The sequence below is a fragment of the Pantherophis guttatus genome, chromosome 1 (assembly GCF_059756535.1).
Source record: "Pantherophis guttatus breed Tessera chromosome 1, ASM5975653v1, whole genome shotgun sequence".
Taxonomy (NCBI): domain Eukaryota; kingdom Metazoa; phylum Chordata; class Lepidosauria; order Squamata; family Colubridae; genus Pantherophis; species Pantherophis guttatus.
The window spans coordinates 163739189-163766033 of NC_142063.1; the positions used below are offsets into that span (position 1 = coordinate 163739189).

At 36.3% G+C, this 26845-nt stretch overlaps 1 protein-coding gene across 3 annotated transcripts in view; it reads left to right on the top strand.

Annotated features, from left to right (window-relative positions):
• Positions 1-26845, top strand: part of MYO1B (myosin IB) — a 131028-nt gene that overhangs the window by 88795 nt on the left and 15388 nt on the right. For 2 of the 3 annotated variants that reach the window (XM_034429652.3, XM_034429665.3), the window contains exons 8-22: positions 812-910; positions 1108-1211; positions 2741-2888; positions 4057-4175; positions 4391-4477; positions 4993-5058; positions 8442-8546; positions 11083-11145; positions 12949-13149; positions 13964-14190; positions 16750-16950; positions 18399-18492; positions 19246-19395; positions 20112-20180; positions 22508-22594. In XM_034429652.3, the coding sequence (XP_034285543.1) occupies positions 812-910; positions 1108-1211; positions 2741-2888; positions 4057-4175; positions 4391-4477; positions 4993-5058; positions 8442-8546; positions 11083-11145; positions 12949-13149; positions 13964-14190; positions 16750-16950; positions 18399-18492; positions 19246-19395; positions 20112-20180; positions 22508-22594 (1820 nt within the window). Of the gene's footprint in view, positions 1-811; positions 911-1107; positions 1212-2740; positions 2889-4056; positions 4176-4390; positions 4478-4992; positions 5059-8441; positions 8547-11082; positions 11146-12948; positions 13150-13963; positions 14191-16749; positions 16951-18398; positions 18493-19245; positions 19396-20111; positions 20181-22507; positions 22595-22882; positions 22970-26845 lie in introns of all 3 variants that reach the window. The other variant, XM_034429644.3, reaches the window with a different exon arrangement.

Sequence of the window (26845 nt, forward strand, 5' to 3'; positions counted from 1 at the left end):
ATTTGTTTAATACTGGCAAAAAATTCCAGAGACTTGGAGGGTGGGGATTGCAAATCATGGTCACATGGCTGTGGGACACTGCAACTGATTGTAAATGTGAGCCTGTTGCCAAGTGGAATGGGACTGTTTGCCTCGTACCCTTGGCCGTGCCTGCTTCGCCACCAGGGTTCTGCCTCCAGCCATTTACTGCTAACGTTTCTCCTCTGTAACATACCCCTAGCTGTTTGCCCTGGCCAATGGGCCCAGCCCCTCCATCCCACATGCTTCGGTGCAGCTGATTGGATGACATACTGTCTATCCCGGGCTTTTAGCCCCCCAGGACACTTAGCTACCAACCAATCTGGCTGCCAATGCTGGCAGCCAGAAGCCTCTGTGCGATCGATCGGGAGAGATTGGGGTAGGTGCTGCAGCCAAACGGTCTCAGGTGCTTGTTAGGAGAAAGAAGGGGAGGGGATTGAAGCTCCCATATACCTGCCTCCCTGATAACGAATGAACAGGAAGGGAAGAGCAAGGGGTGGGGGTTGGGGCAGCCGGCTTCATCCAAAGGAAGGGGGGAGGGGGTGGAAGCTCCCTTGTACCTGATTGAGCTTTTTAATGTGTTTCTTAGAAAAAGGCAGGACGTCACATATGTAACCAAAATATCCATTATCTTAATTAGATATTATAAGTTAGTGTGTGTCTCTTCAGTCTCTGTTCCAGATGTTACCTGCATTTCTTAATGTTCTACTAGAGTTGTAGGTGTGATTCTTTTTTGGGGGGGGTGGAAACGAAACTAAAGAAAGGATAAATAATTATTTAATTTTAATTTTAGATCTCTTGGAAAAATCCCGTGTTGTTAAACAGCCCAGAGGTGAAAGAAATTTCCATATTTTCTATCAAATTCTGTCTGGAGGATCAGAAGATTTGCTCAGTAAGTACAATTTTGGAGAATATTGAAGTTATAACTGCATATGGAACTAGGTAACTTATTTCAAGCTGGCATAACTAATTTTGATATTGTGTGCATTCTTTATTTAAATCCAGACATACAATCATGATTGTCATTGCTGCTAAATAAGAGCAGTCATGTGAATTTGCTAGTAAATAGATATATTTTTATTTTAACAGAAAAACTTAAGTTGGAGATGGACTTCAGTCGATACAACTACTTGGGTCTGGGCTCTGCAAAAGTAAATGGAGTTGATGATGCTTCAAACTTCAGAACAGTTAAGGTAAGGATTCATGCCCTTCTGCTATATTCAGAATTGGTTCAATTTCAGTTTGAAGTGTAAAATTATTTATATACCGCTTTTATTGTTTTTTACAACTGCAGGTAATCCTCAATTTATGACCACAATTGAGCCCACAATTTCTGTTGTTTAGTGAGACATTTGTTAAGTGAGTTTGGCCCCATTTTGCGACTTTTCTTGCCACAGTTGTTAAGTGAATGACTACAGGTGTTAAATTAGTAACATGGTTGTAAAGTGAATCTGGCTTCCCCATTGACTTTGCTTGTCAGAAGGTTGCAAAAGATCACATGACCCTTGGATAGTTCAATGGTCATAAATATGAGTCAGTTGCCAAGCATCTGAATTTTAATCCTGTGACTATGGGGATGCTGCAACAGTTGTAAGTGTGAAAAACGGTCATAAGTCACTTATAAATAATAAGTGAATAAATAATCTCCTTCTTACTAGCCTGATTGTGTTGAAATGACATGGATCAGAAACATAAAACCATGAGACTGGTTTGTGGATGCTGCATTTTTAAATTTCCCTGCTTTCATATATTTTATTCAGATACTAAATGAAAATTAACATCACCTATGAGTAGTTAGATGTAATAGATGTACTCGGATTAGAAATGTTTGACTATTCTTAATGATTTTTCTAATTAAAATGTGTTGCTACATTGATTTAATGAATGTAGAGGGGTTCTACACTTATAAATAAATTCATATTTTTTAAAAAAGAAACCAAACGGTAATTAAAACATTTAACTGTGAATTAAAAATTGTTTCTAGTAACACCTGTAGATTAAGTAAAATTCTAGTGTGACTATACTATGAGAGCCATTTGGGCCAGCTGAGAGATATAAATTTGAATCTTAGCTCTCTAAATAAAATCTTGTGTGAATTTAAAACAACTCCTGTAATCCATACACCTCCTTCTTTTTGTTCCTATTTATACTCACGAGTGTCAAACTCAGCATGTCATGTTGCCGTCACGTGACATTTCGTGATGTTTTTCCCCTTCCAAGAGCTGGGGTGGGCATGGCCTGTGCATGATGCATCCCCCTCCAGGCCACCAGTTTGACACCCCTGCTCTAACGCCTTGTTTCACTTGTCTTCCCATGCTGAAGCTGCCCCCTGGAAAGCAAGATTTTCCAGTATTAGCCCCCTTAGTTTAGTACATTCTGTCCTGTAAGGTCTACCAAGCACCGTCGTTACTGTTTTTTTCAGTGCCAGACAAAAGGTGTTTTTAATACTTAAAGACTTTTTATAATGTGCTAATAGTGCCGTGATTTTTAACTTACCATTGCTTTTACTTTCTCTTACTGCCTTAATGTTTATCTTGTTGATTTTGTTTTGTACTGTTCTTCTAAAACATTTCACTGTATGCTTTTGTTAATGAAAGTGATATAGAAAAGTAAATAGATACTACATAGTTGGCTGTGAAAATAAAATAATTGGGTGCAGTGGGAAACAGCTACCAGGAAGGAGGAAAAGGTGAAAATAATAAACACGATTTCCATCTTCTAGAATGCCATGCAGATCGTGGGATTTATGGACCATGAGATCCAGTCAGTATTTGAAGTTGTTGCTGCTGTTTTAAAACTGGGAAACATTGAATTTAAACCAGAATCTCGTGTGAATGGATTAGACGAAAGTAAAATCAAAGATAAAAATGGTAATTCAAATAATAGAGCTTAATTGAGTAACATTTATCTCCATTGGTTTCCAGTACTACCTATTTTTTGGCTTGTTTCTAAATGTATTAATTTCAAAGTCAATGACAGAATCTTTATTACAGAATCCTTATTTATTAGTATGCTAGGTATTTTTCTGCCAGTTGGAAATTGTTCAGAATTCTTCATCAGACAAGAATTTTTTAAAAAAATTTTTTTTAAAAAAATTCTTACATACTACTGTTCAAGTTCTTTGAAGGTTTCTGGTTTGTATTTAGTCTGTAGAAGATAAGCATGTACAAAATAAAAACCACATTTTCTTATACTGCATTAACCTTTTTCCACTTTACCCAGTCTTAAAATTACCAACTTAATTTTAACTATTTAGATGACTTCAGCAGTATCTGATATTGGAAGCGATACAAAATCCCTGAAATACTGCACTTTATGCACCCAAGAATGAAAGAAAAATAGGTTGGACAGAAAAACAATGACTGGGTAACATTGTAGTCATAGAGTTTGAATTTAATAATAATGTCTTAAAATGGAATAAGGGATGGAATGAAACATTCGGATTAGACTCTTTCAGATTCTTGGGGGTTTTAATTTGCATCTTGTCCTCTATCTAGAAGTGCTGGGATGAAGCAACAGTAAATTTAGCAGGTTCGTTAAAAATATAGCGTTCAATTTTCACTCAAAAGTATTTTCATCCTTGGGCAAAGCAGTTTCCTTGGTAGGTAGAAAGAAGTTAAAGTGAGCAGTTTTTGTATTTAAAAAAGCTACAGATAATTTTAGATGGCATGGCAGATATTTAAAAATACATTTTAGAAAGGAAATCAGTTAAAGCTACATTTGTGTGCAAAGCCAAGCATCCTTTGTCAAATTGTATGTTTCAGTGAATCACTAGGTAAAAGAAGACGACACACCCTCTACATGGTAGAAAGTTAAATACAACATCATTCTGCAAATTTGAGTGCATGCTTACTATTTCTATGCAGTTGTTTGCAGAGTCAAAATAAGGAAATAAAGAATAAGGAATAAAGATGACGCTGTTTTGCCTAGCCAGTTGCAAAACAGAAAGTTCTGTTCAAGTGAATAAATATTTTTTGAAAATACAATAAAACTAACCTCGAACTGTATGCTTCAACTTATGATTCTTCTTTTCCACAGAGCTTAAAGAAATATGCGAGTTGACAGGCATTGATCAGTCAGTTCTGGAAAGAGCTTTTAGTTTCCGCACTGTTGAAGCCAAGCAGGAGAAAGTATCTACAACTTTAAATGTGGCTCAGGTAAAGCCAGATCATTACAGTAGTGAATTCTCCTTTTTTCCCCCTTCAGTAACAGGTACTGCAAAAAAGTTTAGGCTAGTATTTTTTTTAAAAAAAAAAACTTTCCGTACAGCACATCTACAGACTATGGGTGGCTATTGATTCTTGCCACCTTATGCTGTGCCAACATAAAATATATCTTAAATGTTTTTGATTCTTTTCTTTCTTTTAACTAGGCTTATTATGCTCGGGATGCTCTCGCAAAGAATCTTTACAGTAGACTGTTTTGTTGGCTTGTTACCAGAATCAATGAAAGCATTAAGGTATAGTTCATCAAATGCAATAAATTTTCAATGACAGCTCATAAAATAAATGGTCATCTGTTTTTGCATATAAGCAATATGTATACCAGGGTCTCCAACCTGTGGACCATGGCCTAATCGCCACCGGGCTGCGTGAGTGGCCGGCTGGTGGTTATCCATCTGTGTGTGCATACAGCCCCACTTGTGCAAGTGTCACTGCGGGTGCTTGCGGCCCCACTCAAATGGTGTGGGCCCTTGCGGCTTCACTCACGCAAGCTTCGTTGTGGGCGCTTATGGCCCCACTCGCGCTTGTGTTGCCATGAACATCGCAGGTGCTTTAGCACACTCACATGCGCCTGCCTCTCCCACAAAATCATCCCCTCTTTCCCCTCTCCCCCCTGCTCTGGGCCGCCAACCAGGAAAGGTTGGGAAACACTGATGTATGCCATATGATATTTTTTAATTTACACTACTTTTTATTGATCTATCTTGCTGTCATCTATTACTAATCATGAAAATAATAACTTTTTCTACAGGCACAGTCCAAAGTAAGGAAGAAAGTAATGGGAGTTTTGGACATCTATGGCTTTGAAATTTTTGAGGTATTTTCTTTACTCCAAACTAATTTATTAGCAAAATACAATGTAGTTACTTGTTTGAACTCTCCATCTTCTAAAAAGGTTTTGAACTCAGCATACAATAGGTCAAGAATTAATTAACATAGGGGAAGAAGTCTCAGTAAATCATGACTGGTTAAACTGTCTGGGATGAAACACACTATTTTGATCAGATATACATTCAGGTTATTTTTTAAAAAAATCACAAACAAAAACTGTTGCTAATAATTTTGTTTGCATGGGAAAAACATTTTTGAACTGATTTTAAATGCTGTAGATTTAAGTTATATATTAAAACTCATTTTCACCATAAATCATGCCCCTTTGTTCGTATTTACTCCTTTGGGTGGGGGGGGCAAAGAGAGATTAATTATTACTAAGACATTGTGAAACACAAATAATTAATTGGCAAATTGTTTGATTTTTTAAATTGAAAAATCTCTCCGTCTCCTCAGTAATTCCTTAGATAAGTTTACATATCTGTTGCACACCATGTTTGCTTAGAAGCCACTCCTGGATAAAACTTTATACAAATAAGAACCATGTGACTTTTATGGCTGAAAAAAGATCTGCGTATTCAGAACAGATTATACTTTTTTTTACTAAGGGTACTAGGAGAAATGTAAGATAGTTACTGAGAGCATGCTAAATTCAGAGCTGCAATGATTTTCTAATTAGTATAGCTACATCTAATGTAGGGTTATTACATTCATTTTTACATGATTAGACATGCACTTATAATTGATAAAATATAAAATAACTATTACAGACCTGAACATATAGAGTATTGATTTTGAAATCAGTGGTTTTATTTAGAGTGAATAAACACGACTTTGAAATATAGTTTTTGGTTAAAAAAGTTTAATAAAAGAAAAACTGTCTCTATTCCTAAAATTTCATGAACGAAGTTGCTGGATTTTTAAAAAATTAATCTGGAAAACTATCTCTAAAAATACAGATAGTCCTCAGTTAATTATCATATCAGGGACTGGCAACTCTGTTGCTAACCAATGTGGACACAAAGCCAAAAAATAATATATCCCATGACCATGTTGTCAGCCCTCCCAGGTAAGCCAAATAGAAAAGATGACCAGATGAGCTAATTCTGCTTTATTGTAAGAACAGAATTTTATAAGTTTGAAATCTCCCATTGCCTGCCTGATCCATTAGGATCAGTCTTTCCTAAGTTTCTTTCTCTGTCCATTAAGCAACTGTGGGCTCCCTCTGTCTAATCAGTTCCTAGGAAGCGTCTCTTCCCCTCTTCCTTCAAGGTTATTTTCACATACCATTATATCTACTTACTTACAATGGAAATTCTGGTTGTGGTTGTTAAATAAATTGTGCATGATCATTAAGTGTGACATCATGTGACTGCAAGTTGCTACTTCCTGCTGGCTTCCCCATTACTTGTTGGAAACCAGCAGTGAAGGTCTCAAATGGCAATCATGTGACCACGGGGATAGCACAACAGCTGCACATCTGAGGACCAATCATAAGTCTTCTCATTCAGCACCATTGTAACAAAAAAGGTCATTGAATGTATGGTTGCTAAGCGAGGACTGCCTGTATACATACATATATACATACATACATTGTAAATTACTAGTTTTTTAACAAAAACTTAGCATGATTATAGAATGCTAACAAATTTTCTGGATTTTTTCTTTTGAAAATCTTGAATAGGACAAGGCATTAGATATGAAATGTCAATTTTACAACTGCTTCGCTTAGCGATGGAAATTCTAGTCCCAATTTTCATCATAATCAAGAACTACATGTAGCTTCCTCTTAAAATTAAGGAAATACTTATCTTGAAGAAACAATGTACCTTGCTATTCTCAGCAGGATGATTCCGAGTTAATTAGATTCCCTGTAGATTCCTTATATTAGAAATAATTAGTTTTAGTTCATTGCTGCAATGTGAATGCTCTCTTGTTTCTTGTTTCTTTTTTTAAACATTGGCTGTTCCTTGCTGAATGTTATTTACCTATTTAGAGTTGCAGGGCTATACAATCACTTTACATCCATTTTTATTTCAATGAAAGCAATGGAAAAACCTGATGATACTTTAAATATATATATATTCCTTACTCAGGAATATCAGTATTCCTGAGTAAGGAATACTGGATCGTAAAAAGGAAGGTTTATTTGTTGGGCACTGTAGATAAATAGAACAGACAGAAATAACAATAATAAATTCAAAATAATTCTTTAGTTAATTCAATATCCATATACTGATACTCAGTAAAGGTAAGGATGAATAATAATAATAAGAGACACAATATGAGGTGTGTTTAAGATATGAGTAATAATAATTAAAGTAATGGTGATAGTATTGTGTGAACCATTTAAAGGTACCAATTAGTAAGTTTTAAGAGTCAAATTTCTTTATTGGGTTATTCAGGAACAGCAAAAAACATTACAATGAAATATTGTAAAAGCTCAGTAGTTAGTGATAGCAGTGTATATACCTTTATACATTTAGAATGATATGCAGTTTAAAATATACTGGTTACCATAGCCTTCTAGTTGTTATTGGATGAATGGAATAGGGATCCGTATTTTTCAGATCTATCCATGTTCTTTGGAATATAAATGTATGCTTCCAATTGTTCTTCTAATTTAAAAAGTTTGAAAATTTCTATCCGTGAACTGTGTTAACAATTGAATTAATTTGGCCCCAGCTGCCATCTGGAGGAACAGCAATTCTTTGCCTTAATAAAAATGTTACACTGTGTTTTTGTAAGACTGTAAAGAATTGGTGTTGCCATTGTGCTTGGAGATTGGGTATGCAGAAGAACCTGTCCAGTATTAATTACTGTTGGAGGTTCTTGTTACAGCTCAGCTACTGATGGTGTTGTTAATGTTTTTATATTGTTTTTAATATATAATTCTTATATTTTTTTAGATGGTTTTAATTGCATGCCACCCAGAGCCATGTAGCCATGTATTTGAGATATCGATCAATCTATCTATCTATCTATCTATCTATCTATCTATCTATCTATCTATCTATCTATCTATCTATCTATCTATCTTATTTATAGTTATTTATTTATTATGTCCCCTGCTGTGTGTTTTTTACTTCTTTTGCAGTATGTTGCTTGTACTGGTCTTAAGAGAAATTGGTTTCTTGAGAAAAGTTAAAAAAAAAACACCTTAAATCTTTAGTTGTAGTGTTACCAGTACCAAAAAGAAAGTGATTATATGTGTGACTGAAGTTCATTAGGTAATTTACAGAATGATATATTGATATAATCTGATTATCATAAGATAATAAATTGTAAAAATAGCTTGCAGGCTATAAGTCTTTTGATTTATAACCCTTCCAAGTGTGATTAATGACACTTTTTTCTTTTATTGGGTAGGATAACAGTTTTGAACAGTTTATTATTAACTACTGCAATGAGAAACTGCAGCAGATCTTCATTGAGCTTACTCTAAAGGAGGAGCAAGAAGAATATATACGAGAGGTATATATTTGTTTCCTATGTAACTTCCAAGTCCTGCCATAAGTAGCTTCCTCTATTTGCCTTTATTAACTTTTGGAAAAGTTGTTCCTTGCCAGTCTTGTAAGATATGAGGTTGTTCCATTATACTGACAGTTGTTAATGAATCATAAGGGTTAGCTTTGAAACAAAATTAATAATCCAAAAGGCACAATTGAAAATTGTAAAGGTTGGCAAAAGGTTAGTTGAGATCCAGAAGTAGCAAAGCATGAGATTATCCTGGAAGCATAGATGTGAACATCCAGAATATTGCACAGGTAATATAAAATGTGTTTTGGTGATGCTCGGTATCACACAGGACTTGATTGATGACATTACAAAAAATTAGTACTACCAAAGTGTAATCTATTCTGTTCTGATGGAGTCATTTAAACTGAGCATCTGTCCTCCTGAAGATGAAGATTAAAGGCAGACAAATCTCAGGGGTTTGTGAGGTGAAACAGTCATTTCCTTAGAAACACTCTCAAGATGTGCAAAGTGTTTATTGACCTAAGGCTTTGCACTGAAGGAATTTGGATCTGTTTCAATTAAGTGCATGGGAAATTGACACAGATTGAGGAATGGAATGGAAAACACATCTGGCAGTTATTCAAGAGCACTCAGTTTGGTTTAGCGGCATTAGCAATTTCTGCGTTTCTAACAAATATAAAGCTCCCATCTGAGGCTCCAAAAGAATAATTGTGATTAGGAGAGAGAGGATGCAAAAACAACACGAAAAACTCCCTATATATATATATATATATATATATATATATATATATATATATATATATATATATATATATATATATATATATATATATGTATATATGTATATATGTATATATGTATATATATGTATATATATGTATATATGTATATATATATATTTGAGATATACTATATATATATATATATATATATATATATATATATATATATATATATATATATATATATATATATATATATATTCTCAGGTTTTCGCAGGTGTTTGTATGTAGGTCTTTGGTTATTCGGGTCTTCTCCCACATAAAATTGGAAGTGTCTTGGCAATGTTTCGACGAAGTCTCATTCGTCATCTTCAGGCTGGTGTTCTCGGCTTCGTGCTTCCAGGAGCAATAGAAAGCACGAAGGAAGCACGAAGCCGAGAACACCAGCCTGAAGATGACGAATGAGACTTCGTCGAAACGTTGCCAAGACACTTCCAATTTTACGTGGGAGAAGACCCGAATAACTAAAGACCTACATATACATATATATATACACACACACACACACACACACACACACAAAATTAAAATCTCGGGTGTTTTCCCGCATCATTGTAAATAAGTTGGTTAAAATGTTTAAAACTGGTTAAAATCCCAGAGTTTAAAACCAGAGTTTTAAACATTTTAACCAACTTATTTACAATGATGCGGGAAAACACCCGAGATTTTAATTTTTTGCATATGCACACCCGCGAAAACTTTAGAAGACAAATATATACATACATACATACATACATACATACATACATACATACATACGCACACCCACATACATACATACCTTTATCAGAAAATTTAAAATAATTTTAATTGGCATTCTTTTTCAGAAAGAATATAAAAATAGGGGTTTATCTATTTAACTCTTTTCTTTATATCGTCTTCTGGTTGTGAAATCTTTAATTTCATATAATCTAAAATTAAAGAGCAGGTTCCAAGACCACCTAATGCTAATGAGGAAAAAGTATGTTGAAATGTCCGTACAACCTTAACTTGCAGCAGTACTTTTCTTAGGATTTAGAAAAACTGTATATTCTAGGACATGACAATTTACTAAAACATGCTTGAATTAAGGCAAGCAAGTGAATCTTTGAAAGAAGCCAGATATTGCTGGTCTTCTTCCTGTACTTAAAAGTATCCTACTACATGATTAACTATTGAGAAGAGAATGTAAGGCAATCATAGTATCCCTCCACAGTTTTAGAATCTCTGTTTTAGTAAATTAAAATGTCTGGGTGTATAATCCAGAAAATACAGTTTGTCTTCTATGGCTGTTTAAGTATGGTTTATGTATTGCCAGCTTTAAATATCTTACTACCATGAAGCATTCAGTTAAATCATGCCATCTCCTTTGATTGGTGTTCCATAATAGTGACATATTCCAGGCTGGAGAGCATGGAATAAGAAAGGGAAGCATACTGAACACATATTTATGCAATTATTTTTTAGATTAGTTCAAGAATATGCTTTAAGAATATTCAGGGAGTATACTACAAAACTAATTTTAATGCTTTTTTAGAGTCTTGAATTATATAGGGAAAAAATAAACATAATGGAGGGAAACCACTCAGTTACAGATGTCCAATAATTTTTGTTATGTACATGATGACTAAGTGTCAGCTTTTGGTTATGTTAAGTTAGTTCTATTGAATTTAGTAGAGCTTTTCATGGTTGGGGAACCTCTATATTTATGTTGTTAAAAATTATTTGGCCATATTTTCATTCTCAGTTTTTCAACCTTATTTTTATAGGGTATTGAATGGACTCACATTGAATACTTCAACAATGCTATAATTTGTGATCTTATAGAGAATGTAAGTCTTCCATGCAAAATTCTTTTTAATTGTTTTGTTGTTTATTGTATCTGTGTTAATTTTTTTTTCTTTGTATCAAAAATTCAGCTGGCAGCGAATGCTCATGTATTACCATTTGCACTTTTACTTACTTTTATACACAAAAAGTAGAAAGGAAAGAAATATAGGAAGGGGAAAAAAGAAAACTTGAAAATGCCTTAAGCAAGGCATTAAACCTCAATCCATTAAGTGATATATTTTGCCTTGTAACAAATATATAGTACCATTTGCTTAATAATGACTTTACTGAGCATGTCAGTTTTCTGAACTGTTCTGTTACTTAGTGAATAACATTTCATTGGAAATGAAGCATATAAGTGCAAACCATTCTTATTACCTACCCAGACCTTCTCATGTCAGATTAGTTCCTCAGCAACAGTGGAAACTGGACAAATACTTTAATTAGCATATGACAAAGAATCAGCTTTTTCCTATACTGAGAGTCTCTACTGAACTTTTCTAAGGAAGAACAAATCACACTAGCCTGGCTCACCATTCACACAGCTATAAAATTACTTGTTTTGGCTGTATGTTGTCAAGTTCAGCCTTTTAGTTTGGGTTATGGATTATGTAATTTAATAAGTTATAGGAATCGGCTAATTATGGCTTTTTCAATAAATCATGTTTTGTATGTTGTCTGTGAATATTTGTAAGGTGAGAATCCTGTAGAGAATTTATGAATATTTAGTAAGATATGGCCATAAAGAACATTGTGCATTGTTCTTTTGGAGAAACCAATATTTGGATAATATTATTCTATATCAAACAAGGTAAATATAGTGTTCTAGGCAGAACTCGCCTGTATTCTGTGCTAGAGTATAGCAAAAAAAAAAGTGAGGTTTTGCCAATATTAATAATTCATTCTTTAAAAGAGGCTCTAAGACTGCATGAGTAAGGGGGCAATTCAAATGCTGTCTGTTTCATGCTATGCCATTTTCTTCAGTGAGTATTCTGTGTTTTGCTATGATAAATTGTGATCATTGTCATACCATCTGAATTTCTTACTTATGTTATGTTCCTATGTTTTCCTAAAACCAGTATCGGTAATTTTTTGTGAAAGATATGCAAGGGAGCCCCATCTCTCCACCCAGGAAACAACTGAATCTGAAGTTGTCTTATCCACGTGCTTGTTTCTTATACACATTCTCAGAATCTCTTGAGCATTTGCAGAATGCAGGTCCCCAGCCGATCCATTAAGTGTGAATCAGCCTTAAAATCAGCTTCAAACCGTGGAAAGTTTTTTTGTCTTGATAGTCAGATAGATTGATTCATATTAGAATCAGTTTTGCTGTTATCATTGCATAGCCTCTATTTAAAACTCTATGTGATGGGACTGTATGGCGCTTTTTTAAAATTAAGCTATCATCCATCTTTATGGTAGTACATCTATCTTCAGGGGAATGGGGAAAGATAGATGTTCACAACCTGGGAAAGTAGACTGGAAACCTCTTAGAAGGTTTTAACAGGAAGCTCCAAATCTTAATACTTCAGTTTCATGTATGCTGTATGTTTTTTCTTACAGCAATTATTAACTCGTATTCAGGTGAATGATATTTAGAAATGTTATTTCTGCTTGTTACATTCTGTTCATAGTTTGCTTGATGCTTGTTTACATAGTCTAAATCAGTAGACAAAAAATTGGGCTTATTGAAATCTGATTCACTTTTTTTTCATCGTAGTGCAATCAAGTATAAGTACTTCTTAAAGCATATGATAGAATATTTATGCCCTAATAATACATTGAACTGTTATATTACCCAACAGCATCAGAATGGAATCCTAGCTATGCTAGATGAAGAATGTCTACGGCCAGGGGCTGTTACTGATGAAACCTTCTTAGATAAGTTGAACCAGGTCTGTGCTACTCACCAACACTTTGAAAGCAGGATGAGCAAATGTTCACGTTTCTTGAATGATACTTCCCTCCCACACTGTTGCTTCAGAATTCAACATTATGCTGGCAAGGTAAGGTTTTCCAATAGTCATTGAATATTTGAAAACATGTTTGCTTTTGACATTCCCCCTCCTCCCCATCAAAAAGATAAAATCCCATGAAATGTCACCCCAATGGGATTGACTTACCCCATTCGCTTCAGCAGAAGGGTATGCTGTGGACTCCATTGGTCAAGGAAATACAGCTGGTGGGTTCCAGGAGAAGAACCTTTTCTGCTTTGGAACATGCATGTCCCTCTGGATGAGATCCACTTGACCTTCTGAGGGGGCCACAAAACCAGGTTCTCCTAATTGGGTTGGGGCCTCCATAGGGTCCTTCCACCCTGAAAGTGGTTGGTGGAATAAGATATAGATCTCATCTCCATCCCATTTTTGTTTGGGTTCCTGGTTTTTGTTAACTTTTAATATATTTAATGTTAACATTTTAATATTTTATATTCCTGTTTTATGATATTTTAAGCCTCTCAGAGTCATTTGACCATGAGATGGATGGCACATAAATTTAATAAATAAAAAAGGTAGGGTAGACCTGAGAGAAACAGCATGCATTGATGAGTTGCCTTTCGTAGTTTTCATTCCAATACTTCCCCAAACATTACAGCAATTTCAGAACTGAAGAGAGATGTACAATTTAACATCCTTTCTCTTTGCTTACGGTAGAAACTTCTGAACTCCAATATGACCTCAAAGTGATGGAATTCTTTCATAATTAATGCTGGATATAAAAAGATAGTCATGTGGATGTGATCAATTTGTTCTTGGTGTGTTTTTCCCCTCTCAGAATTGAGCACCTTTGCTTATTTAGATTCTTGGTTTGCTGTTTTAGGTGATGTATCAGGTAGAAGGGTTTGTTGACAAGAATAATGACCTGCTTTACCGTGATCTGTCCCAAGCTATGTGGAAGGCCAACCACTCCCTCATTAAAGCACTATTTCCAGAAGGAAACCCTGTCAAGATTAATTTAAAGAGGCCACCAACAGCAGGTTCCCAGTTCAAAGTTTCTGTGGCAACATTGATGAGGAACTTGCAAACAAAAAATCCCAATTACATCAGGTAAAGTTCAGGAAATGAAGAAATTGTGCTTGCAACAGTGGTAATCTTTAATTCATACTATAATTGAGACCATGAAAGAGAGTGATTTATTTATATCAGTTGAATACAATTTAGTTGGAAAAGAAGTAATTTTTTTTATTAATTGACTTTTATATGTCCCAGTTTCAAATTACAAAAATACTTGGTATGAATATTCATAGTATCTCAACTGAGTGGATATGATCTAAATATGATGCAATTTATTTTATCTGATCTTTTTCCCCCTAAGATGAAGGGGAAATTTCACCATAAATTAATGGTTCTAATTGCTCTATACCAGGGGTGTCAAACTCAAGGCCCGCGGGGCCAGCTTGGAAATATCAAAGGACCGGCCTGCGGTGCCTCTTCCGGCTGAAACAGGCGGCAGGGTGGCTGCATGCGGCCCCCATTTTCAGCCTCCACGGCCTCCTGCAGCACTCTGCCGGCCAAAAACGGGCTGTGCGGAAGCCCCATGAGTACCCGCACAGCCCATTTTTGGCCGGCAAAGTGCTGCAGGAGGACTGGACTGGATTGGATTACAATTATGTGGCCTCAAATAAGTGCCAGTTTAATGCCACATTTTACATACTGTAGGTCCGTTTAATCTACAATCAACAATCTATAATTGACAACCATTTCTATTTACTATCCTGGAAATTTACCTCTGCTGTTAGATCTTGTATTATCATGTTATTTATGCTATTGTATTTTTATTATTAGTTGAATAATAAAAATACAATCGTATAAATAGCTTTTCTGCCTGGAAAAGAAATTTACTATTAAACAGTGGGGTATAAATTTAGAAATAAAAAGATTAATGGAGTATGAAGAGTACCTACTCCTGTCCCTAAGGCTGCTGAAAACTATGTTATCACAGTGGATGTTGAAGATTTGCCTATTAGCAGTTCATGTTTGGTTAAACTTAATTGACAGTTCTGTCTCATAGATTAAAACAGAAACATTAAAAAGAAATCTGAAAATTTCCAAGGGCTAGGAATAAATAAATGACTATTAGGATTTTCTGAGGACTTTTTTTTTCATATGAGAATTCTCTCCTTCCAATTCTTACTTAATGTTTGATTTCTCTAACTTCTCTGAATGTGGGTGTCCATAGACTTTAATTTCTTCAGATTAAGCAATTTTATTAGGAGTTTATAACTCATCGTCTTGTTACAGGCAGTTATAGCTCCTTGGGAAAAAACCTAAAACCACCAACTAAATGCTACTGTTCTTTCAAAAACATGGAACATTGTAATCTTGGAAAAATGTACTGATCTTAAAATGGTGAATCTGCTCAGTAAAAAAAGAAAAAGAAAAAGCTGCCCTGGCCACTATAGTCTTTCTCTGGATATGAAAATGCAGAATATTTTAAATTTAGGAAATTATACTTATGGAATATATTGGAATATTTTTAGAGAGAATAACAAGTTACTAATAACAGGGATCAAGGGAAATGTGCATTCATCTATATCTTCCCTAATGGAAGACATAAAATCTTGTATAACATATTTTAGAATAGGTTATATAGAATTTTGTATGTTGCAGTATACAAATTCATGTTAGCTGTACATTTATTTGTGTAATTTACTGATCTTGATCCTGATATAATCTCTAGAGATTTTCATGGAAAGTTGATGATTTTGCAGAGGCTTTTATTGACATAGGGAGAATCTACAGTGTATGTCAGTTTTTTTCTTTCAGGCATTTCTAGCTCCTTAGAGGGTTAGACTTTCCAGGTGACAAAGAGGAAGTAGAACACATACATTTTTCATTCCCCCCGCATCAAGACACAAACTCTACTTCTAAGCTAAAATAGATGAATAAGCTGTAAATAATGTTTCTTTGGTTGTAAAACCAGACTGTTAGATCCAACAGCTTTAGATAACTTTTATCCAATCTCCATCTTTTCATTTCGGGGGAAGGTTGTTATGAGGTGGTTGGCACTTAGCTGCAGAGAGCCCTGGCTGAAACAGATCATCTGAACCCTTTTCAGTCAGGATTCAGGCTGGGGTACAGTACCAAAGTGGCATTGGTTGGACTTGTGGATGACTCTGGAGAACTCAGGAGGACTGAGTTCCTGTCCCTCCTCTCTCAGCAGCTTTTGATACCATCAGCCATGGTCAGGTTCAGGAGCTGGGAGTGGGAGGCACTGTTTTATGGTGGTTTCCCTCCTTTTTCTGTGGTCAGTTTCAGTCGGGGCGGGAAATGTCTGCATCTCCCTGCAGTGTGAGACCTCAAGGTTCAGGTCTCCCCTCCTCTTTAACATTTGCATAAAACTGCTGGGTGAGATCATTTGCCAGTATGTGGTACAATATCATCAGTATGATGATGTTACCTAGTTATTCACATCTCCACCCCAGTCAGGCAACTGATGCAATCACATTGTTGCCTGGGTGCCTGGAGGTTATAGAATCTGGATGGGGAAAAACCAGTTTCAATATTTTGAATGAAATAAATAAAAATTTCTAACAAAATTGGTGGGAGTAATAGATTTCTGTTCTATGTACTGCACTTTTTTTCAACAAATTCTTTGATTTGCAGATGTATTAAACCTAATGACCAAAAAGCAGCACACATCTTCAGTGATGCTCTTGTATGCCATCAAGTTCGATATTTAGGTCTGATGGAAAATGTCCGAGTCAGAAGGGCAGGATATGCATTCCGTCAAACTTATGAGCCTTGCCTTGAAAGATACAAAATGCTTTGCAAGCAGACCTGGCCACAATGGAGAGGCCCTGCAAGGTAACAATTACTAGAAATACATGCATCCTGGGTACAGTCATAACATGGATTGCTTAGCTCTGGTTAAACAGTTCAGATTGAGCTGCAGAATTGCATATTCCTTCTGATATGACAGTTCACAAAGTATCTGAAACTATGATTTGAATATTGCTGGTTAATGGTACAGAGAACCATTCAACCAGGTTTATGTTCAGTAGACAATAAATCTGTGAGAGCAAAGAAAGCAAAATAGCACATTCCAAGCTTTAATCTACAACCATAGTTAAGGATCTTGCAGCATTTTCCTTCTCCATTGACCTAGTGAAAGCCAAATGAGTGCCTCTATGTCACTCATTGCCCCCAACAATTTGGGTCCTCATTTTACTGACCTCCGAAGGATGAGTCAACCTTGAGCCTGGTGAGATTTGAACTGCCAAATTGCAGGCAGCTGGCAGTCAACAGAAGTAGTCTGCAGTACTGCACTCTAACCACTGCGCCACCGTGGCATGGTGTTGTTTCTTATCTATCATTGCCAAATACATCTGGAGTAAAGGCTATGGAATCATTGTTTCAGGAGACAGCTTTGCATATTGCATGCAAGTTCCTAATACAAATTGAAGAATTGAACTTAGCTTCCCATTTTTTTGAGGCAATCTATTTGCAGTTGTGAACCTAGCAGTTCAAAAGCATGCAAAAGTGAGTAGATAAATAGATATCACTTCGGTGGGAAGGTAACAGTGTTCCATGCATCTTAGCATATAGTCATGCTGGCCACACGAACAGAGAAATATTTTTGGACATTTCTTGGCTAAGAAACAGAGATGAGCCCCACTCTATAGAGGTGGACATGACTGGACAGTGGAAACATTTACCTTTATTTGCACATGGGCATGGAAAGTATGGCAAGAAGGACATGTAAAAATGCTCTAGCCCAATTATTTTTTCATTTTTATATTATGTTTTTTATTATTTGGGGAGGGTTTCCCTCACCTTTCCTAATGTTTTGTGCAATTGTTGGTATCCTTCCAAGTGTTACTTTATACCTACAATCAACGGTATTTTATACCTATATTAGCCTGCTCTAAAATACATATTTCAACAGAATATAAACAAATACAGGTAGTAGCACTTAGCCTATCTTTATTAATCACATGGTTGGATCTGGTTAGTGCTTGGGTGAGAGACTAGTTGGGAATTTTTTAAAAAAATCCTGGACCACCAAGAAAACCATATGTCTAAAAAATCTAACTTTCAGTCATTATCACCATGTCTATTCAATGGTTAGCATTTTCATAATTGGACAGTTTTCTAAAAACCTGAGATGTAAACATTCTTAGCTAATTTTAAAAAAGTGTTTATATAGCAAAGCTATCTTTTCATAAAGTGCTGGATAATATGGAAGCTTAGCATAAGAAAGAGAGACTACTTTTTGACAAAGATGTTTTGCATTTTGTTTGTTTGCCTTTTAGAATTGGGGTTGAGGTCCTTTTTAATGAGCTGGAAGTCCCTGAAGAAGAATACTCCTTGGGTAGATCAAAAATATTCATCCGCAATCCAAGAACTGTACGTGAAATAATATTCCTCACTTTAGACAAATTATTTGAATTAATGTCACCCTCTATTTTATTTCATTTAAGACACTAGAGTTTTAATTTGATTAAGCAATGAAGGGCAAAGTTAATTAGGGAAAACAAGATGGTGGTTAATGGAGCAGCATTATTTTTATTACTGTAGCATAAAAATATACAGTTTCATGTTCCTCAAAACTTAATTTGCTAGGACTTGAACTTCAGGCCAGAATAAAGAGATGGACAGAGAAACAGACATTGCTTATGTCTGTTTGTCTCTCCTCCCCCACCCCCCCCTCTTGAGAAGATGATAATGATCTTACTAGTTTGGACTGCAAATGGAGGCAACCATTTTAGTATTTTCTGCAGACTCCTTGAAAACCATATCAAATTAAAAACTTGCATTTTGGACAGTGAATTGCATTGTAGCTTGTTCTACTAGCATAATCGTCTACAACAATAATAAAAATTAAAATTAAATGTGATTCTCTCTATCTACATTCTGAAATTGTGAAATTCTCTCTGCTCCTACCATAAACCAGGTCTAAAATAGATCAGACTTAAAAATGCATAAATTCTAAAGTCATCTGTTGAGTATCATAATTGAACCAAAGGAATTAGTACATCAAGACCCGATATTTTAGACATCACACCAATCTAGCTTTCTTTAGAGAACAAGGTATTTTTATTGTAAATATGTATTCATTTTTATTTTTATGTTTTGTTTTTCTTTCCTAAATCGGTGTAGCTCTTCAAATTAGAAGACCTAAGAAAGCAACGTCTTGAGGATTTGGCTACATTAATCCAAAAAATTTACAGGGGCTGGAAGTGCCGCACGTATTTCCTTCTCATGAAAAAAAGTCAGATTGTGATTTCCGCCTGGTATAGAAAATATGCGGTAAGATGGGATTTTATTTGTTAGGTTCTATTTCTGCCCCATGCTAACATCATGTCCAATGAAATAAAAAAAGTAATTGAAAGTTAAAATGCACATCAGCTTGGATACTCTGATTTGGAATTTGATAAATTAAGGCACTATTGTAATTTAATAATTGAAAGGCAGTTGCTTAAGTAATAGCTCAGTGTAGATCTTTTCTCTTGGTTAAAAATAACACTTTGATTTTAAATTGAAAAGTGAACAAATTTGTTGCTTATGTGTTCTTGCTAGGAAATGTGTTTGGGAAGTAATAGCTATTAAGCTTGTAAGCAGAAAATTTGAATTAATGGAAAAAACTGTTCTCTCACTGCAGCTACAACAAAACCATTGTTCATTAAAAATATGATTTATATGCCTCTGATTTAGTTATTAATCATGCTAATTATTGACCATAATTTATTTATTTTCACTTCATTCATTGTTATGGTCAAGGTGGTATAGGGCTGTTTTGGCAGAGGTATGCTTCTAGAAGCAACTGCATTTAGAAACTGGTATTCTCAAGAATAGTCCCATAAAATAAACATCACAATAAAACCGTTGAAGGCATTGTTTGTTGCAGTGTGCTCTGTATACTTTCTTAGATAGCATAGAGACTGAATGAATGCGGCTTATATAGTAACACAGTATTTTAAAACTCAACACATGTTTCTAATATGCACCTTTTTTTTTAAATACAGCAACAAAAGAAGTACCAGCAGATCAAGCGTTCTGCCATCATTGTACAGTCTTACATCAGAGGATGGAAAGTGAGTTTAGAGAATGGCTTCAGTAGACTTTTCTTTTCTTTTCTTTTCTTTTCTTTTCTCTTTTCTTTTCTTTTCTTTTCTTTTCTTCTTTTCTTTTCTTTTCTTCTTTTCTTCCACTGTATGTGTTCAATATAGGCATTTGAGTGAGGTACCCCAGTATCAAGGAGTAGACCATTCATGGGCTGATGTAGCTCCTAGCCATATTTCTTACCATAGTGCATTCTTCAAATTAATGCCAGAGAAATCTATCGTAAAAAACAACACCTGGATTTTCTTTTTCTTTTTTGTAGCATGAACTTTCGCTTAAAAGAAAAAGTCCTAAACTTAGTGTGTTAAGCTCAGGTAGAACTGACTTTTAAAATGTCTACTAGGCACCCCCAAAACTTGCCAAAACATTTTTATTTGCTCCTAAGTGAAGGCGTCAAGCCCCAAACCAAGAATGAAACGTGGTGATTCTTCCAAGCTAAATTCATTGTTTCACTCCTATAAACAAAATCTTGCCAGACGGAGGACTCTACTATCTGCATTTACAATATACTCTGTGAACTATTAGGGAGGGGCTGTCTTCCCCCTCTTTCTCTCACACATAATATCTGGCCGAGTTGCCTCTTGCTCCTCTGGAATGCACCCCTGGGGATCCACCCCCTAACTGCATTCCATGATTGCCATGGCTATTTTGTCTTTAAAAGAGAAAAATACATCTGGCTACAAAAAGATTATCCTGATAGTATCATGTCTATGGAGATTCTCAGTCATCCAGGTCATGGTGGTCCCAGAGGTACTTTTTCAAAAGGCAACTGGACTTTCTTGTTTTTTCTCCTTCTCTTTAGAAACCTAAAATTATGTTACTGGGGAGCATGAAGGCATAATCAACCAGTTATAATTTATTGTAAAGAGAAATACTCATTTTTCTATAAGATACTTTGCCACCACCTTCCCTATCCTTAGTTAAATAAATAAATATGAATGCCAGTTTTGTCTAGCAGTTAAAGGGCTGGATTAGAAACAGAAAAACCTGGGTTCCAGTCCTGCCTTAGACACCGAAACCAAATGGGTAACTTTGAGCAAGTCCCTTTGTGTCAGCGCTAGGAAGATGGCACAGACAAACCATCTGTGAAAATGGTGCCAAGAAAACTCCCATGAACATGTCCAGGCAGTTGCTTGGAGTCAAACCTGACTTGAAGGCAGCAGCACCTACTCCCCAAAAGTATAATTCATATTTATTATATATTAGACATATTTTCCTCTTAGTGCATCTCAATTGTCAATGCAGCTTCTTGGGTTAAATGGCTGGTTTGTCAATAGGCAATCAGTGGTACCGTTGTAGAAATGCAACTAGGCCATGCCAATTTTAATTCTAGCCTCAGTGGTTAAATAACTATCACAGCCCATCCACTTTCATGTGCCAAAAAAATCTAAGTGCAAAACTAATTAAATAAAATGCAGTTTATAGAATGTGGTTGGAATTATTATGCTTAAAATAACCTGCCCCCCTCCCCCCCCGGTTTTCCATTCTCATTTAAAATCTTGGTATAATCTGCGTTGCTTGCATCTACTTATTGTTTTTAAAACACGAGTGGTTGTGGCTTAAAATTCCATGTCAGCAGCAGAATTTGATGAGTCTGGAAAAGCTACTTTAGGCACCAGTCCTACTTAAGTACTGGTAATAACTGTTAGGAAACAAAACCTATCTCCCCTGCCCCCCAGCTCTAGTTTTAAAAGTTTTGAACAATTTTAATATTTTTTTAACCTTGCATGCTTGTATAAATAGAATTGCATAGAGTCAGAGGGTTTAAATAGTGATGAAGCCAGGGGTGGGCTTCAAAATTTTTAGCAAGGTGTTCTCTACCCAGTTGCTGAGTGGGTGTGGCCCTGGTGGGCATGGTCTAGTCAACCTCCTGCACCATAGTGTGTGTGGGTATTTTTGCCTCCCCCAGGCTCCGGAGGCTTTTCTCGAGCCTCCAGGAGGGCAAAAATGGCCTCCCCAGGCTCCAGAGTGGTAGGCCTGTTTTTCATCCTCCCCGAGCCTCCGCACGCGCCCTGCACTTATCTGCTTCCAAAATGGGCTGCGTGGGGACTCCTGGGAGGGCACGGGCAGGGTGGGCAGGGCCAGCCAGGAGTGGGATTTGGGGGTTCTCCGAATTGCACAGAATCTTAGCTAGAGGTTGTCCCAAACCCCTGCGAACCTCCAGCAGCCCACCCCTGGATGAAGCCTTTATAACCATTTAGAGAGCTAGGGTAAACATGTGAACACATCCTCACTCCATATTGTTTGCACATCTGGATTTTTAAATGCTAACTTGAGGTCATGGGGTTTTGCTTCGCAGGCTCGAAAACTACTTCGTGAACTGAAGCACCAGAAACGCTGTGAGGAAGCTGTTACAACCATTGCAGCCTATTGGCATGGAGCTCAGGTAAGAAAAAGCAGATAGGTCTTTGTTTCCTAGTCACCTCTTGATACAAAAGTTGTTCTAGATAGATCAGAGAAATGTTTTTCCAGCTGCTTAATTTATCTCATTTGGATCTGACGTTTTTTGCAGCTGTACTTTTTTAACCAATTTCAGTCTAGCTGGTGAAAGTTCTACATTGATACCGTATGAAATCTTTCGTCTTTCTCTTTCACTTCCTCATTCCATTGGGAAATTGAAGCAAGTCTTTTCTCTCTCAGAATGTTCTGTAATTCATTTTCAAATGCATCACAGGCGCGAAGGGAACTGAGGCGGCTGAAGGAGGAGGCTAGGAATAAACTTGCTATTGCAGTTATTTGGGCTTACTGGCTTGGATTAAAGGTACTACATGCAAGTGTCATGTGCCCCTCCCTTCCTTACCCAAATTGCCTACCCATTAATTAGTAAAAAGGATTCATAATCATTTTTACTAAGCTATTACACTTGAGCACCTGATTGCTGGTAACCCCTACTCTAACTGTCTCCCGGCTTAACTTGAAAACCATCCCTACTAAAAAAAAATCCAAGCATGCTAATTTATAGATAGCACTAATTGTTTGTTTATTAAGCCAGAAAATGATTAGACTAGTGGCTCTAAAATGTATTTTACTAAACTGAAATGTTTCCAGTAATGTTTAGCAGAATGCTCATGCAATAATATTTGTATAGGTTCCTAAACTAAGGCTCTGAACAAAATGTAACTGCATTAATTAATTTCATAATGTCCCTATATTCTAACTGCATCTTAATATCTAAGAAACAGGGTTTTTTTTTCAACCCACACAAAATATTGTGATATAATTTTCTTATTACATTTTAATATACATGTATATATTTTTTATTGGAGAATATGACCAAGAGCTATGTGACATGTGAGCCTGGTATCCTACCAGGACCAGTTAAAGACCCAGTTCAGGACATTGTAACATAGTGTATGAAGTCATGTGTCATGTTAAAGGTTGGGATATTGTGGTTGAAATCATTCCCAGTGTAGGCTACAATTTGCTGCTACTGATTGCTACAGCATTTAGCTTTTTTCAAATTTCACACACATCAGCTCGTATCTTAAGGATTGTCCATTTATCAAGTTGCAACCAAAATGTAGAATTAATAACAAAATACAGTCTGTTAAAATTCCTGTGAGCATCATATACTTCACAACAGGAACCCCCTCCCCCCCTCCAGTCCATGTGATAACCACTGGAAGTCAAACAATGTAACATGGAAAGCGTTCTTACAAATGGAGAATTTGCATGATTTGTGCTCAGATTTGAGGGACGTTCATAGGAAATGATGGCAGAGTGATCATAGTTCATTGTTGCTTTTACAAGAATACCATGGAAATATTATAAGTTAGTATTGGAGGATGGAGAACTTTAGATGCTATTCATTTGGTTCAACATGTTAGATCTCACATGGTCGTTTAATAACCACAGTTTGGAAGAGCTCAAATTGCAATCATTGAGTGAGGCAATCGCATAGGTGCCTTGCTTAATGACTCTTATGAATTACAACCCAAATTCCAGGCTCAGTTGTGGCCATAAATTGAGGACAACTTGTATAGGAGTGGTCTAGTATTATAGAATAAGGCTTTATGAAACTTCAAAGGGATGTTTTGCATTGAGGAAGCCTTCTCCTCCAGTATTACCAAAGGCTAGCTTCCACAATTGCTATGAGATTCCACACGGTATGTACTGAAGTGGCTAGCATGAATTGTCTTTGGCATGTATTGAAAGCCTTGCTGAATGGATGGCTTCAATAAATGCCTGTTTAGTTGCCTATGTTGTACATCAGAGTGGCTAGCTTGGAGCCCTCTTAGCATCTGCTGAAGGTTTTTTTAAATTCTATGTCTTCACTGAGCATCACAGGCGATGCTGTTGTCAGTGCCTAAACCACCTAGCTTAGAGCTTCCTCTGGGCCAATGGTCCTTGCACTCTCCAAAAGCTCTGACCAGTACTGTAAAAAAGGTGAGCAGCACCTCCTCTGTAAGTTGACTTTTTAGTGATTGGTATGGAAGCAGAAATGTGTACTAGAACTATTCAACCATGAAAAATTTGGCTACTATTGGGAGAGAATGCTGAGAAGCAGCGAGTAGCTTCTTTTTTAGTGAACAAATCACATTACCCCCAGAGCGCAAAGTACTGACTGAATCAAAGTATATCCACCTTCCTTCACATAGAACTTATAAAAATGATGTTTGATATAAAATGCTATTTCTATTAAACCAAACAAGCAATATTAATGGAAGTTAAAGCTATCTGCATTCTGATAATTTGCTGCAGATATTATTTGAGGGTCTAATGGTGACACATAGCATTAGGCTTTCACATTTGAGTTAGAGAATTGCAGAGATTTATTAGAGATTGTACAGATGCCTGAAATATTGTTAAAATAATTAGCATTAATATTAAGGAATAAGAGAACTTTTCTTTGGACTGAGATGGTACATTTAATGGTAATGGAAATTTCACACATATGGTTGTGCTGATTTGATGATTTGACTGAAATATTTGAGCATTTTTTGTCTAAAGCAAAGGTAGTTGATAACAACCAATCCCTTACTACTGTGTTTCCCCGAAAAGCTATCCCCAAAATAAGCCCTAGTATGTTTTTACGTGTGTGCCTATTATAACCCTTACCCCCAAAATAAGCCCTATTTAAGAGCCTGCGCAGCCAGCTAGCTGCCCATTCTGTCTGGTTGCTTGCAGTGCCACGGCCACAAGGCGAGGCAGGGGGGACAGCTCCACCACCTTGCCTCGTGGCCGCAGCACTAGCGCATCACTCAGCCTCCTGCTTCATTATGACTGCAAGCAAGCAGAAGAAATGGGCCTCCCATACATGGGGGGGGGAAATAAAACACCCCTCAAAAATAAGCCCTAGTGCTTATTTTGGGGCCGAAAATAAAATAAAACTGGGTCTTATTTTTGGGGAAACATGATATGAAAAATGCACAAAGATGTTATCTTATTTGGGGATTGTATGCCTACATCATAGCAAACAGTGAGGCTTTTATAATTTTTATAAAATACCTTGAATATAAAGTGAGAGCCCCTAACCTAAATCTATTAATGATCAACTGCACTCATTATTATTATACCATCTGACTGTTTTAAAATCTTGTGAAAGAAAACTGTAAACTTTTAAAAAGTTATTCTCTAAAATAAATACAGAATGATGGTAGAATTGGGAAAGGCTGTATTTCTTTCTATTCAAAATACATTGGAATGACATGGTAGATTTAAATAATAAGTTATGCTTTACACTGGGATCTTTCAAATAGTAAAATTTTCAAGGCAAATCTCTTATAGACAAACCAACATTTCAAAGTTGTAGATCCCTGTCTGTGTCTATTGTTGCTGGTATCCAGCAGAAGACATCTGTTCTCCACTAATACTAAAGTATAAATGTGATAAATAAATACATGTCTTATAAATAACTATCAACAGCAGTAACAGAAAACCCTAAAGAGAAGACAGATACTTTTTTTAAAAAAAGGTTTATTCCATTGCTGCTATACACTGAAAATATTATAGCTGAGATGTGGTATTCATTCAGAGGTGGGTTTCAGCACGTTCTGACCAGTTCTGGAGAACCGGTAGTGGAAATTTTGAGTAGTTTGGAGAACCAGTAGTAAGAATTCTTACTGGCCCCGCCCCCATCTATTCTCTGCCTCCCGAGTCCCAGCTGATCAGGAGGAAATGGGGATTTTGCAGTAACCTTCCCCTGGAGTGGGGTAGGAATGGAGATTTTACAGTATCCTTCCCCTGCCATGCCCACCAAGCCATGCCACACCCACCAAGCCATGCCCACAGAACCGGTAGTAAAAATTTTTGAAACCCACCACTGTATTCATTGCATATATTTTGTGACTACACCCCCTCTCCCTTGATAAATACAAAAATGTATTGATATCGAATAAAATGAAAGAAGGTTAATATGTGCTCTAACCTGCTTTCCTTCAGATACTTGCCATTGCTGAATGGAATACATAAGCTGGTTTCTAATATTTTAGTCTGAATTAACTTCCTCTTGGGAAAAGGTTTTCCACTATTCACCCTTTGGCAAATGCCCTATGAGAATGCTACTACAGGGGAATGTCTGCCACTTATTCTTCAGATATGCCTTGGGGAAGCAGCTTTCCACCCAATCTTCACACTGGCACGCTGGGTTCCATGGGTTGCCTATTGCTCTTTCATCTTCCCAAATCAGCTGTTCTAT